Source organism: Magallana gigas, chromosome 8 (assembly GCF_963853765.1).
Source record: "Magallana gigas chromosome 8, xbMagGiga1.1, whole genome shotgun sequence".
Taxonomy (NCBI): domain Eukaryota; kingdom Metazoa; phylum Mollusca; class Bivalvia; order Ostreida; family Ostreidae; genus Magallana; species Magallana gigas.
Genome location: NC_088860.1, coordinates 13973941 through 13990163, shown reverse-complemented (window position 1 = coordinate 13990163; position 16223 = coordinate 13973941). Strand labels below are relative to the sequence as shown.

General features: G+C 32.7%; 1 protein-coding gene across 2 annotated transcripts; it reads right to left on the bottom strand.

Annotated features, from left to right (window-relative positions):
* Positions 1 to 5176: 5176 nt before the first annotated feature.
* LOC105341187 (metallo-beta-lactamase domain-containing protein 1) lies at positions 5177 to 12400 on the bottom strand. 2 transcript variants are annotated; one of them, XM_034471453.2, is made up of 6 exons: positions 12301 to 12400; positions 11827 to 11896; positions 10287 to 10385; positions 9984 to 10147; positions 6222 to 6336; positions 5177 to 5730 (listed from the first exon to the last, which is right to left on the bottom strand). In XM_034471453.2, the coding sequence occupies exons 2-6, from the start codon at positions 11882 to 11884 to the stop codon at positions 5471 to 5473; spliced, it is 696 nt and encodes a 231-aa protein (XP_034327344.1). In that variant the 5' UTR covers positions 11885 to 11896; positions 12301 to 12400; the 3' UTR covers positions 5177 to 5470. The 2 variants fall into 2 exon arrangements, with proteins under 2 accessions (XP_034327344.1, XP_065925661.1); XM_066069589.1 differs by lacking the exon at positions 12301 to 12400 and adding an exon at positions 12147 to 12225.
* Positions 12401 to 16223: the final 3823 nt, after the last annotated feature.

The window sequence follows — 16223 nt, the reverse complement described above, 5'->3', positions numbered from 1 at the left end:
AGGTTGTAAATGTTAATTTTTTTTTTTAATTAATGAAAAATGTTGAATTTCACTACAATAATGACCTAAAAGGAAATAAATATAATTATACTAAATCTTATATACATGTAGATTAAATCTTGTATTATACAATGTAATATTTAAATAGCTTTAAGCTTTGGTGTGTAAACAAGAAATGTTTTATTCTTGGATTGTGTGGTGTTTACTGTGTATTTATCATTTGATGTCTTTCATATTTTATTTTTATATCTAGGATGCTCTTCTACGTGTATATACAAATTATGGAATGCTATTTTCTATTTTCTAGAGGAAACTATATTTTAAGGGCTAGCTGTAAAGGCCCGCCAAAAATGAACATTCTGAATTGATTTAAAACCCAACAATGTTCAATGTCTCCTTTTAATTAGATTTCAAAAAGTGCTTTATTTCTAGTACATGCATATAAGATACTGCAAGTGTAAAGAAAAAATTGCACAAATGTTTTTGATTGAAAACTCTTTTACAGTCACAAAGCAATGAATCTATGCATAATTGCCTTTAAAAAATTGATTTCTATTGGGCTGAAATTGTCTCTTATTTTATACAGCCTTTTATTATACCCCCGCAAACGAAGTTTGGGGGGTATATAGGAATCACCTTGTCTGTCTGTGCAAAATTTGTGTCCGATCCACATCTTTCTTAGGGAGAAACATTGGAAGTTCTTACTTCACACAAAGATTGCTTCTGACCTAAGGGTGTGTCATGATCTTGAACCAAGGTCATTCGGTCAAGGTCACTGGCAGAAAAAGTGCACAATTCATTCCTGTCCATATCTTATGGACAAAAATGGAAAGTTCTTAATTCACATAAAGATTGCTTATAACCTGAGGGTGTGTCATGACCTTGACCCAAGGTCAATTGAGGAAGTTCAAGGTTATTGTTTAGAAAATGCTTAATTCCTTTCTGTGTCATGTCTTGCATTAATGGAAATAATAAGAAGCTTAAATTTGACATGAAGCTTGCTTATCTCAGGCCACATAAAATTATATTTAAGATTCTCATTTCCGTCTCTCTGAAAATGGCCTGCCCTGATGTATTTTTTTGGGGGGGCGGGGGAATGTGGAAAAAAAAAATTCGGAATAAAATCGGGCTCAGTATACTAATAATTCAAACTGTTTATATTAAATGGCTGCTTGACATGTAGATTTTTGTTTGATTCGAGTCATGTTTGTTAACATAAGGATGCAAACGTCCTCATGCATTAACAATTAACTTGAGATAGAAATTAATTTGTATACTAATATTAGCATTAACAGTTTTAAAAAATAGAGCACTTATTTATAGAAAGTGGATGGTGAAATAGATTCATCCAATATTTTCTATAATAGAAAAAATACACAAGTTATGGTTTTTTCTTAGCAGGGGGTATCAATTGTGAGCTAGCTCACAGTACCTCTAGTTTATAATATATTGAAGTATTTTTCAAAGTTCAGTGTCCAAGTATGCAAAATACCTCACTAATAATATTTGTATTTTTGAGTTTATTTTTTCTCTTCATCGTTAAAAACCATGATATGCTGTATGTAATGGCTACAAAATTTATATGTAGGTGTATGTGGCTTGAACCTGCAACCAATAGGCATGATGATCTATGCAGTTTTAGGTGATTTAATAATAACAAGAGTTTGTAAAGAATGTTTAAATAGAATTTTTTTTTAACAATCAGTGATATTAACTACCGGGTATTTATTGAAATGAGGACATCTGTGATAGACTTGTAAAGTTACAAATAACACTGTAATAGTATGATATAAAACGATCACTGTCTCAGAATTTTTTGTAAGGTTTTTATAGTACGTGTACTGTACATTCATTACTATATAATACAGTATTTGTGTGATGACAACTTGATAGTTCCATTGATTATCTTTATTGTCTTTACACTATGAATATTTCTTTACATATACTGTTATATTTACATGTACAGTATTTATTGTGTATTACACCATTTTTTTCTCTCAATTGTGTAAACTTATAAATTGAAGCTACAATGAATAATGACAACAGATGCAATATTCTTATGAAAATATGGTTTGTCAATATCATGTGCATGTACATCAAAATAATGTGCCTTAAAGTTTATATTTAATATTTTTTGTCTACAGCATTTCTTTGAAGTATATTTTTGCTATTATATTAAAGATGTTGCATTTTGTGAAACTTGAAAGGACTTTTTTTTTCCCCTCTCCATCAAAACAGTGTTATTATCATAGGTTTAAGGGGCATGTCACGATTTTGGTCAAAAATTATTTTTTTTCGATTTTAATGTTTATAATGCTTCAGAAAGGCATTCTTAATAGGCGACCAGAATTTGAGTGTCATTTGTTGAGTTATAAGCAAGTTACAGAGCTTACAATTCTTTACTATGTAAACAATGCTTTTGTTTACACTTTGAATGATGAAGTGAAAATTCCAGTTTTAGACCGAAAATGAATGTGTAAAGCGTTAGGAACTGTTTATTTATGTTATAAATGAATAAGAAGGTAGAAAAATCTTCTTGAAAAAGATCTTTTCTGGTATATTGAACATATGTAAACAAAAACATGGCAAGAGCCTTGTTTACATGAAAAAGAATTGTGAGCCCTGTATCTTGCTTATAAATAACTCAACAACTGTCTCTCAAATTTCATTTGATCATTAGAAATGTATTCCTAAAGCATTGTAAATAAAAAGAGAAAAATAAAATTTGACCAAAATAGTGATCATGCCCCTATAAGGAGGCTGTAATATATATGGTACTCCAACAGTTTAAGTTAGCTACCGGTAAGTCCCTTCTCTCTACATGTAATGCGGCACCCAGTCAAAGGCATCTGGATGTAAAATCTCCTTGTTATGTAAGGGGTTGGTACTCCTTCATGCGGGATTCTTTTTTAAATTCCCTCTATTCCTTATATTATGCAAGACAGCTAGTGAAAGGCATCACTAACAGGTTATTAGTTTGGGGGAAGTTTGTACTCCTACCAGAATTTTTTTTTTGGATAATGCTGTATGCTCCTTCTATATGAGGCACCATGATAAATGTTTCTTGCTGTGAACGCTTGGCACGTTATTGGGTCAAGAAGGTTGTACTCCTACAAGTAAAATTTTGAGTTCTCCTATAGTGTGGCATTTAGTCAGTCACTGAACCCAATATATAGAACGTGTTGTTGAACGACTTAAAAGAATGCATTCTATTAAGGCGTAAAGTTTCCAACAAGTAAAGAATAGTGGACAGACTAACATGGAAAAGAACAGGTATGAACAATCACATGTACCCCTTGTTTTTCTTCATGATGGCACAAAAATAAAACTCGCTGCAATCATGACAATCATGATGAAAATTTTATTTCAACCTAATGAACCATGTTCAGTTATTGTGTTCACACATAATCGCAATAGTAACACAAAGAGTCTGTGACATGTTTAAACCTAGGACATGAAATTGAGACATCATAACAAACCACAAAATGGTGGTTTTTCACAAATAAGTCCATTGAAATTGGGCAAGAGTTCTCTTTTCCAATGAGAGTTGACGTGTATATGGCACAAGTTTAAACAACTAAAATGCTAACCTAGCATATTGGTCTATGAACACTTTTGATTACAAAATAATAAATGCACACGAATTCCCCCGTTAAATTTCAAGTACAGTTCTTGTGTATTCATTAGTAAACCACATTTGCAGTAAAAATACATGTACATAAATGGATGTTAAGCAGCTTCACTTGATTTGCGTGTCATGATAAATACTAGCTGCAATAATGTAGCCCTCTCCGATTTTTTATATCTGATGTTTACTGGAGAGGGCTACAATTCCATAGGATCTCCGTAATGGTGCAAAATTAATTTTTTAATGCGACTGACTTCGGTCTGAAATGATCGATTTTATATTTGACTTCCTTTAGATAAAATGATTTTTTAATTCAGGTTGAACAAACTAACCGTATATAAATCAAAACCAGATAAAACACATCAGCATGTTTACCAGTCGTCTTTTTCAGCAGCCATGACAGTTCTCGCGTGATTTTATGGGATTTACGCTTGGAGTTTTGATGGGCTTGATAACATGAATGTCAGTGTAAATAATCGATCTTACCTCGTTCTATCACTAAAAAATCATTTAAGGAAATGGTATATAAAGGAAAATTCATATTTACCGCGTTAATTATGTTTAAAATAGGGGAATTCCTATATTCAGTTCAAGATCCGCTCCTAAATTCTCATTGGCTGTCCCAAAATAAAACCGGTCAAGGTCAGTAAACATGGCGGACAAATTCAACTTGCGTTGTTGACATACACGAAAAATAACCGATATATGGACTATACTTGATATTTTTGGATTAAATTATGCCATAGACATCCACAATATTTGAGTTCAGGTAAGAAATGCAGATGTTATTGTCATTTATATACGATTTGAGACGAAATCGTTGCGGGAGTGAATCACTCCCGCACTTGCACCATTACGGAGATCCTATGGAGTTGTAGCCCTCTCCCAAAAAAAAAAAAAAAAAAAAAAAAAATCGGGAGAGGGCTACATTATTGCAGCTAGATAAATACTGGCAACATATAAATGGGTATATACTTATTAACAAAGTAATAACATCATCTGGTGAAAATTCAATTTGGTTATAAAGTCCAATAGCTCTTAATATACTCAATGAATATCACATTGACTCATTGATATTGGAAATTAGCAGGAACCTTTTGTTATGATACAGAATGGGCACACAATATGTAGGTTGAATGTCATGAATCTTAATAAACTACCTGTACATGTATTTATATAAATCAAGGAATGTAAATATCAAGATGAGGACGAATAGTGTATGCATTGTATGCTTAATAACAACTAATGATAAAATATACTTCGACATACAGAATACAGGTTAATTAAAATTCAACACACTTAAAAAAGATTTGTCCAAATTATATAAATTTTCATATAAATGACAAAGATGTTAATGCACATTTTAACAATCCAGGGTGTTTCCAACATCTTTATGGTTTACTAAAATGGTAGAAGCATTTTGCCAGGGTAAAACTCAACAATGGGAATGTACAATAAATTAACAAGCTTTCGAATGAAATATTCAATATTAGTAGCATATGGATTAAGTTTAAAAAATTATTTTTTGACCAAATCTGTTACGGTTCCATGTACTTTAAATGCACCAAAACCTTTGACTTTTTAAGAGGTTCCCATGAATTACGTGTACCAACATGACAGAATCCTTCATTCGATCCTTTACCCCTATTAAAGTAACCTAACCCAGATGTAAATATCTGAGATTTGAGCCTTACATTTTTGAATGATCATACATTCATAACACTATAAGAGGGTTTTATCAAGACAACACTATAGGTTTTAAGGTAGGATTGCAACTTGCATAATCATCACAAAGCACTTCATAAAATAGGCTAGATGTCTCAGGACGTTTTTTGTTTTTGGTTAATTCTCCTCGATCACTACGTATTCACTGAGGGTCGTCGCATGATTTCCGACCTGATGGAACTCCTCATGGTACATCACCACCCGCATGCTCCTCTTGTAGTCCTCCGGTACTTTGAACATTTTGCCGTGCCCAGGAACAATGTAGTCAGCTTTTTTCAGGACCTCTATTCTCCACTGTTGTTGTAGTTCTGGGTTTTCACTGTTGTCCTGCCATAGACTTGGCTCTTCAAGGTCCTCCAAACACTCGAATAAATCACCTACAAGCCAGAATTCTTTCAAACTTTAAATAAAAAAAATTGCCTGCATGGCAGAATTTTTTGGTATGAGGTTAAAAGTGCATATTTTTAGAACACACTTTTGGTTTTTTTTGGTAAAAATTATGAACAGACTTATTTATACTAGTATAGCCATAAACCAACATGAGATAAAATTTCACATGGCCCACAAATAATTGTAACAATGTCTGACTATAAAATTTTCTTGTCACATAACCAGTCCATCAATGTCTTGTAAATTTGCTTAAGGTAACTTATTTGGACTTTTTCATGAACATCATTATACCACAAAAAGTTTGTAAAATAAATTGCAAAATAAGGTTGTACAAATAATGGTTATAACTATGCATTCATTCGGATTTCAAAATCTCAAATGCCTAGCTTTAAAATATGGAAACTTTTTTTTTCTTATGCAACCATAACATAGGAAGCTTCCAAATAAATTCATTGCCAGAATTACATTTTCCAGTTACCTGTAACAGCGACCGTTCCCAGACCTGTGTTACTGACAATGACCGAAATGTCTGCACCTGTGTGTCCAGGTGTTGGGACCACCTCAACATCATCATCAATCTCGTAGGGAATTCCCTAAACACATGAATTGTAATATAGCTTTATTTTACAATAAAATGAATTGAAATTGAGTTCATTTACTAGTTGATTTCAGTGTTGGTGGCATACACTGGTGTACACATACTTTTATATCCACATATAATGTACATGTAAGAGTGAGAAGTTGCATTTCATTTTGAGGAGGCCAATTCAAGGTTAAAAACTACAATTATAGCAAAACTTTTTTAAAAACAATTTACACCAACCCTAGTGTATTTGCAAAGTTTCAAAAAAATCTACCATTTAGTTCTTTTCAGGGGCCATCTCAAAAAAAACCATAGGTAATCATAGATTACTAAACTCACCGAGACGGAGCATCACCCTTATGAGACATCACCTTCATAAGACCACCTTTATCATTTTAAATGAAAATCATACTTTATGATCTTGGATATTCATGGATTCTGTTTTGACAAAATATCGTATATCATCTGATAAATTTTTTTATGATAATCATATGTTCATATGTTAATCAATACAATGATATAAAATTAAATATTGCATCATGTCATATTTCTAATATAATATATATCATATAATAAATAAAATACCGTAATAAACAATAATGAGATTTGATATTGTAACGTATGATATGACATTGTATTGTGTTATACCTTATTGTATTTGATCACATAATACAATATCATAAAATATAATACAATATAGTATCATATTACAATATCATATTACATAATACATCATAACACTGAAACATGATATTATATTGTATAATATAGAATGATATTGTATTGAATGACACTGAAACATATTTGATACATTATATGATATTATATCATATAATACAATATAATTTGATTCCAACATTGTATCTTATCAAATGATACAATATTATGTGATATGGTAAAATATTATAAAATACATTATTATATTATACATATTGCATCATATGACACAATAAAATATATAACAATATCATATAATACAATTTCATGTGATATGATAATATATCATATAAACCAATATCATATCATACAATATCGTATGATACAATATTATATAATATTACAATATCATATAATACAATTTCATGTGATATAATTCTATATTACTGAAACCAATATCATATTATACAATATTGTATGATACAATATTATAGAATATACAATATTGTATCATAGGATACAATATAATATTTTGCAATATCTTATGTAATTGTATCATGTGATAAAATAATAAATTAAAAATACAAAATAATATTATACAATATTGTATCATAATATACAATACTATACATAACAATATCATGATACATAATCATATCATAAAATATCAAAAAAATTGATACATTATCATATCGTATCGTATAACTTTTTATAATATAACATATGATATCATATTGTATCATATCAAACAATATTGTTTCATATCATACAATACTTTATCATAGGAATCATGTTATATCATTTATCAACATACACATCTTATCTATCGAGCTGGTTTGAGTGAGGTAGGAGATTTCTTTAGCATCCTTGATAATGGAGATCAGGCTCTGCTTCTGAAGCAACCTCTGCATTTAATTTATAATAAAAAATAATAATAATTATAATATAATCAACTATGCAAGCTATCATCTATAAAACATGTGACCTGTTCCAAAAAACTAAACCTCATCCAGCATCCGAAACCTATGGCTCAGATTCAGCATTCAAGCCCATCAGGTGCATTTGTAACATAAGACGCATCATCCATGCAATTTTGGTGAAGTTTGGACCAGTAATAACTAAGATATCATCATCAGAGGGCACTAGCAATTAAAACCTTATCTTCCTCCAGCATCCGCAACCTATGGCTCAGATTCAGCATCCATGCCTGTCAGGTGCATCTGTATCATAAGACACACCATCCATTCAAGTTTGGTGAAGTTAGGACCAGTAATAACTAAGATTTATTTTTTAGCATCCTTGATAATGGAGATCAAGCTCTGCATCTGAAGCTACCTCTGCGATTCATTCATATTACAGTTAAATCAACTATGCAAGTTTGAAATAGTACTTTCATCTATTAAGCATGTGACCTGTTCCTAAAAACTTAACTTTATCCAGCATCCGAAACCAGACTATGCATTCAAGCCTGTCAAGTGCATCAGTATCATAAGACACACCATCCATGGAAGTCTGGTGAAGTAAGGACAAGTAATAACTAAGATATCATCATCAGAGGGCACCTGTTTCAAAAACTTTATCTAACCAGCTCTTAAAACCTTAACCTCCTCCAGCATCCGAAACCTATTGCTCAGATTCAGCATTCAAGCTTGTCAGGTGCATCAGTATCATAAGACGCACCATCCATACAAGTTTGGTGAAGTTAGGACCAGTAGTAACTAAGATATAATCATCAGAGGGCACCTGCAACAAAAACTTAACCAGCTCTAAAAACCTTAACCTCTTCCAGCATCCGAAACCTATTGCTCAGATTCAGCATTCAAGCTTGTCAGGTGCATCAGTATCATAAGACGCACCATCCATACAAGTTTGGTGAAGTTAGGACCAGTAGTAACTAAGATTAATCATCAGAGGGCACCTGCAACAAAAACTTTAACCAGCTCTAAAAACCTTAACCTCTTCCAGCATCCGAAACCTATTGCTCAGATTCAGCATTCAAGCTTGTCAGGTGCATCAGTATCATAAGACGCATCATCCATGCAAGTTTGGTGAAGTTAGGACCAGTAGTAACTTAGATATTGCTATCAATGGGTACCCGCAACAAAAACTTTAACCTGCTCCAAAAACCTTAACCTCCTCCAGCATCCGAAACCTATAGCTCAGATTCAGCACTCAAGCCTGTCTGGTGCATCAGTATCATAAGGCACACCATCCAGGCAAGTTTGGTGAAGTACAGACCAGCAGTAACTAAGATACTGCTATCAAAGGGCACCTGCAACAAAAACTTTAACCTGGTCCAACAACCTTAACCTCCTCCAGCATCTGAAATTTAGGACCCAGATTCAGCATCCAAGTCTTTCAAGTCCATAGGTAGGTCCAGATGCATCATCCATGCAAGTTTGGTGAAGATAGGACAAGTAATAGCTTAGATACAGGACCTGCAACAAAAACTTTAACCAGGTCCGGACGCCGACGCCGACGCCGAGGGTATAGCATAAGCTCTCCTTGACTTCGTCTCGGTGAGCTAAAAACCCTAAATTACATTAACCGGTACTGTAGGAATACAGCAAAACTCGGTTATAACGAAGTCACTGGGACCTAAGAAATTACTTCGTTATATCCGTAATTCGTTATAACCGTTTAAGAAATTCATTAAATTTACAAAGCTGGGGATCCAAGATGACTTCGCTATATCCGTAAATTCGCAATATCCGTGTTCGTACTAAACGAGTTTTACTGTATATTAGAAATTGTCATTTTCTGCCCTTCAAAGCAGATTGAAAAATTCATATACAATAGCAATTTTCCACAAATTGCGATACTTGATTAGTAATATCATTTTCTACTTTTTATATGGAAAATACTACCGGGTAATATCTACCATCTGGTTTTTAATGGGGGTCATTTCAAAATATCAAAATGCACCCAATATTGCTATACATTTGGAGTATTACAAATGTACATTGTTACAAGATCAAACAGAGCAGGAAGAAAACCCACCGTTTTGAAGTCATGCATGTGATATTTGTCACCCTCACACACATCATAGGACAGGATGTGAACGGCCTTGTCAAACATACTCAAGTTCCCAACGTGATCCGAGTGGCCATGAGTGCACACACAGTAGTGGATCTTTTCTGGAGACAACCCATTTTTCTTCAGGCCTTAAAGACGGAAAAATGATTTTTTTGTACATAAATGAACCAGCATTTGTTGATAGGTGATCTGCAAATCTCAGTTCAGAATTCCCACTCTCTATGATTTGCAACATTTTTTTCTTTAAACACACACACATATACATACCATCTAGGATATGATCTCTATCCCACGGATTTCCAGTGTCTACTACTACATTTTTTGGCCCCTTAATCAAACTTATACTCCCACAAGCTCTATGATGACCTTTTGAAAGAAAAAAAATATATAAAGTACACAGTCTTCACTAAATCTTTTCAAACTAACATGGCAATCAGACCAAAAGTCTGTCAACTGTCAAAATATGCTGGCCCTCTAAATAATTTACTAGCCGCCATATATCCATGTGTATCATTAAACACATATTAAACAGATAACGAGAACTTATAACATTTCTTTTCTGTTCAGATCATTACCTTCAGTTGGCTGCTGGTCTGTAGCTCCCAGCTGAAAAAAATTGCATGGACATCCTGGAAGCTACAGTTCTGTATGTGGTATAAACTTGCAATTTACATCGCAAAAATAAGACTGCTCTTATTTTGGTCTGATTAACCTGTATTTTCCACACAAATTTTTCACAAATATCAATTACAAAAAATTCCTCCAGCATTTTACTATAGATATTGTCACTTTTTTTGCCTCCAATATTCCAACACTAGCCGCGTAAAGTGAAGTGGTGCAGTTTGTTTACATGGGAAAGTGGCAACTCTTGATCTGCAAGTGAATTTAACATACTTTTTTTCCAAGGTCGGTTAGCATGTCTAAGAGAAAGTCTGAGGCATGCAAAGGAACAATATCAGTGGTAAATTGTTTGCGTTTAATGGTCCTAATTTTTTCCACAAAATTTTTGTGTGGAAATAAGATTAATCAGTCCAAAACTAGCGCAAATTTTTCTGCACTGTAAATTGCAATTTTTTAACATTTTAATCAACATGTATGGGACTGTAGCTCCCAGGTCATCCATCCAAATTTTTTCAGACCAGGAGCTACAGACCTGCAGCTACCCCTGCAGTCTGACCAATCAACCAACTATATTGATATTAAATAAAAATTAAATTCACAGGTTGTTAAAAAAAAATACCAAAGGTACAAGGTTTTAAGTCATTATTTAGTTTAGAGTTAAAAAATTTCAAGATTTTTAAGTACTTTTTAGTGAAAATTATTTTATTGCACGAACTTGCCCCCATATTAAAATTAGGTGATGGCGTGCACCTAGAAATCATTCTTTTGATTGGCTGCAATTGTTTTCCATTTGCCCGGATGAAAGGAATCGAAAGTAAAAGTTCGAGGAATGAGGCCATATCATTTTTGAAAAATAAAATCGATCTTTTTGGAAAAAAATGAACTTTGTTTATATGCGACTTCCGGGATGCATAACATTTCGATCTTCTTCTAAACACCCGTGCGGAAAAATCGACACATAGAATTTTTTTAAACGAGTGTATTATTATGAAGAAAACATGTCAGAGTACTAGCCCCGGTGGTAAACACGATGCGCTTTTTCTATAGAAAAACGTCATCCGCGATGAACGAAAAAGTCCCATTTGGTAGGTAAAACAGGTATACCATTTGGGCATTTAACCACCAAATGGGACTCAAACCACCAAACGGGGGGTTGTGCGCAACCTGTTTACCGGTAGATACATACCTTGACCTTCTGATTTGCTGTATCCTTCTTTCAACACAATAACTTCATATGATGACATCGTGTCCAACCTCTGTAATCAAAAGATTGACCATTGACCAGAGACATAAATAACGTTATTTATGTCTCTGCATTGACAAAAAATAATTCAGCTAATCAGCTCGTAATTAATATGCTACCCACAGGGGCTCGTCACGAAGTTTTTCAACCTTTTATATATACCACCTCTATACTATAAAATACATAGTACATATGTATTTTATAGTATAGAGGTGGTATATATAAAAGGTTGAAAAACTTCGTGACGAGCCCCTGTGTGCTACCTTCAAAGTGAAAGCAAAGAATAAATTATTATTTTGTCTGTCGTCAGCCCGATTACACCATAATAATTATAAAATTATCATCAAAGTGATAAATATATACAACTAATAACAAAACCCTCATCAAATAACATTAAAGTTAATGTCCATACATTACCTTTCCGGCGTCTGCTCAAACGAGAAACTGCGAAGTTTCGACAGATTTCTTTGTGGGTAAATAGCCTGTTCGTAGAATTTTCTGGAAAGTACGAGTTTCACATAAAAACCAGTGGGTCGATTTTGTACTTTCCTTTTATATTAATTGATAATCATTAAAAAAAAGGAATATTTTTTGTTTATTAGCTTTATTTGAGCTACTGTTCTGCATTAAACTGAAAAAAGGGATGACTATTTTCAAAGGACCTTACTAAAGGTCTGAATGTCAAACGACCTGAATGACCTAAACACCTCCTAACGAATATCGTGAGAAATATTTCATTTAAAGGCATTTTAAAGGATTTTTCAACACTCATTTTTATTTTCTTTATTAAATACCAAGTACTGTAATCATTATAAGAAACAACTAGCAAACAAACGTTGTTTAAAAACCGGTAACACATGAGAGAAGAATTTTGGAATCCCGATCCCGAGCAATTTTATCGATTTTAAAATGTGTTACTACGAAAGCCCATTGAACCCATTTTCGACTTTTTCGTAGGTAAAAAAAAGAAAAAAAATCACGAATAAACGCAATACATTCGCGATATAACACAATTTTTTCGGCAAATTAACGCGAAATTATCGCGTTACTTTTGCGATATTACGCCAAACTTTCGCGAATAAACGCCAAATTTTCACGATATATAACGCGAAACTTTCGTGAATAAACGCAAAACTTTTGCGATATAACGCGCACCTTTCGCGAATAAAAGCGAAACTTTCGCGATATAACTCATAACTTTCGCGAATAAATGTTATTCTTGTCTCTGGTCAAACATATTGAAAATATTGAACTAAAACAAATTTAATTCAATGCTCAAACATTTACACTTGTATAGGTGCTTTCATTTAAAATTTGTTCATTGTATCGACAAACTATACACAAGCCAGTAAAACGCAAGGCCGGGGGTGCTTTTCTGTTACTACAGTAAATTTTCCTTTAGATGCTGGTCTCCCAACACTTTTTCATGTTGTAAGGTCTAACATTGGCAAATTCCATTTTTTAAGCATTAAATATTAGCCTTTTTTTGCTTATCTTTTTTTTAACCCCCCCCCCCCACCCCCAACTTTTGAAACCGTTTCTACGGGCCTGTATACAGCATAATATAAAAAGGGCTCAAGTTACAATTATTTTAAAGTTGATCAGACATCAAGAGCTACATATAGATTTGTGTCATTTTTTATGTTTACCACTCATTAGAATATGTATTACATATTTAATTTGCCTATTTTTTCTGTAAAAAGAAAATACTTGAGATTTTGAATTGGTACCAGTTTTTACTGGTCTATATGTTCTACATTTGGCTACCATTGGTGGAGATGGTACTGAAATGTGTGTGCAGAAGAATTCTAAAAACAATAATGACAAATGTCAAGGACAGTCATTGAAAGTAAGTTGAATTTAAACATTAAGGTTATTTGCGAGTTATTCTAGTATTAACATGTTTAGCAAGATTGATGTAAACTCAATGACTTGTTATTCAATCGTGATGTATGTTTACTCTTTACAGAGAAAATCATCCTCACAATGTCAGGGGTCCTGAGGCCACGAGTGGACTCAGGACCCCTGACATTGTGACGTTATATCGCGAAAGTAACGCGTTTATTCGCAAAAGTATCTCGTTTATTCCCATACATTTCTCGACATTTGCGAAAGTAACGCATTAATTTGCGAACGTTTCGCGTTATATCGCGAAAGTAACACGTTTATTCGCGAAAGTTTCACGTTTATTCGCGAAAGTAACGCGTTTATTAGCGAAAAATATTTATACCTATAAAATGAGCTCCATAGGCTTTTGTACGTTACTTTCGTATTATAGCGCGAAAGTATTGAGAATATGGCGCAAAAGTATCGCGAGATCGCGAAACTTCTGAGAATAAAACCCGAAATTTTGAAAATTAAAACGAACGAAAAACTTTCAGAATTTAATGCATTTATACACTGTCAGTCGTGCAAAAAGCAACATTTTAAGGTTAATATTGTTATACATTTACATCTACCAAGTATTATATCCTCTATTTCTTGCGGAAACTTATAGTTAATTCATAGCTCCATAGAAACAGCCGACTGAAATCTACACGCTCCATTGAAATCTACTAACTTTTCATAATCAATTATATAAATTAGCTAAAAGAAAGATGTTAATATAAACAATAAAATGCTTATGTTATGGGTTATGAAGGTAGCGATCATTGCATGCAGAATTTTTTTTTACATAACCCGCATATATATTTTTTCTGCAATGTCGCTACCTTCACATCCCGAATGAATCAATAAACCACAGGGGCCCAGTTGTCAGACACTGAAAATTATTTATAACAATTTATTTCCGAATTAAAACATATACATAAATGGTCATCCAATATAACTATGTTCCATGGTATTTAGATAAAATCCATCGTTAAAATTGACCTTTATCGTCGTTTTAAAAAATGTGTATCATATGTTCATGTACATTAACAAAAAGTACATGTATATTGAAATTTAAGACCATTTATGTATACGTGTATTTTTTTAATCAGGAATAAATTGTTACAAATTTCAGTATCTGACGACCGAGCCGCTGCGATATAAACAGAAATAAATCACTGTAAAAAAGTCCTTAAAAATTTGTTAGTCTATCAGTCTATTAAAGAATTATTTATTTAGCTCTACGTACCTATTTTTTTTTTAGCGTTAACCATGGTGGCTACAGCTAATGGCATGTACATGTTTTTGCATCCACGATTCCGATCAGTCAGAAGTCAGAATCTTAAAGGGACTTGGACACGATTTTAGGACAAAATTTTAATTTTGATTTTTTATTTATAAAATGGTTTACTTGCAAATTTTAAATGATTGACCAAAAAATTGAATGTTAGAACTTAAGTTATAAGGGTGATACAGAGGTAAAAACTCATTGTTATGTAAACAAAGGTCGAGTCTTATATTTGTTTACAAATAATGTATAAAGTATGGAATTACCATTTTTTTTTTTCACATAATGATTTGTGGGAAACATGGCAAACCTATTCAATGTGTTTATAAACTATATTATCAATATAAGAAGCAACATTGGATTAAAACTTATACCAATAAAAAAAAAACGATAACAAGGCTCGAGCTTTGTTTACAAAACAAAGAATTCCAAATTCTGTATCTTGCTTATAACTCAATATCCGACTTTCAAATTTTGACAAAGCATTAAAAATACCCATATAATCCATTCTAAACATTAACAATGGAAAAATAAAATTTAAAATATTGGGCTCCAATCGTGTCCAAGTCCCTTTAAATGTTTGCATAGAAAAAAATATGGATCAAGATGAAGGTTAGTACTGTATTGTAAAACCATGTGTACAATAGCATATTAACATTATGATTAACACTGCATTTAACAATTTAAAAATTATCACATTTCTTGCCTCCAATTGTCTAAAGAAAGAGCTAGAGCATGCTTCCTCTTTCACCATGCAGTGACCTGAATTTTAAGCACACTTAAGTTAAAAGTTTACATTTTTTTTAAACTTGAAGAAATAAATTTTATTTCATATTTGTCAGTTTTTTCGGATATCTTTAATAAATTCTTATAACATACAGAACAAAAAGGATAAATTATATTTTAACGACTAAATATCGCGAATTTGTTGGCCTGAAAATTTCGTTCGCGAATCCCCCATAAAGATTTTTAAAAGACGGCATACATAAATGATCTCACAAAAATACGATCTTTGATTGGAGTTCCGTAATCACAAAACCTTGACGTTGTGAAGATGATTGAGATCAAGAATTTAATTTTTGATATCAGTTCTAAAATACCTTAAGGTAAGGTTTGCGGCTTGCATTTTTTAGAGGTTGTACCAAAGTTACATACCATTTTGTTCACTATACTAAAGTTTTTT

Excerpts from the sequence above, each read along its gene's own strand:
- LOC105341187 (XM_034471453.2), bottom strand. The coding sequence starts at position 11,884 with ATGTCATCATATGAAGTTATTGTGTTGAAAGAAGGATACAGCAAATCA. Across the intron at positions 6,337-9,983 it reads ACATGCATGACTTCAAAACG|GGAATTCCCTACGAGATTGA; the intron begins GTGGGTTTTCTT and ends TCATGTGTTTAG. Across the intron at positions 5,731-6,221 it reads GGGAACGGTCGCTGTTACAG|GTGATTTATTCGAGTGTTTG; the intron begins GTAACTGGAAAA and ends TCTGGCTTGTAG.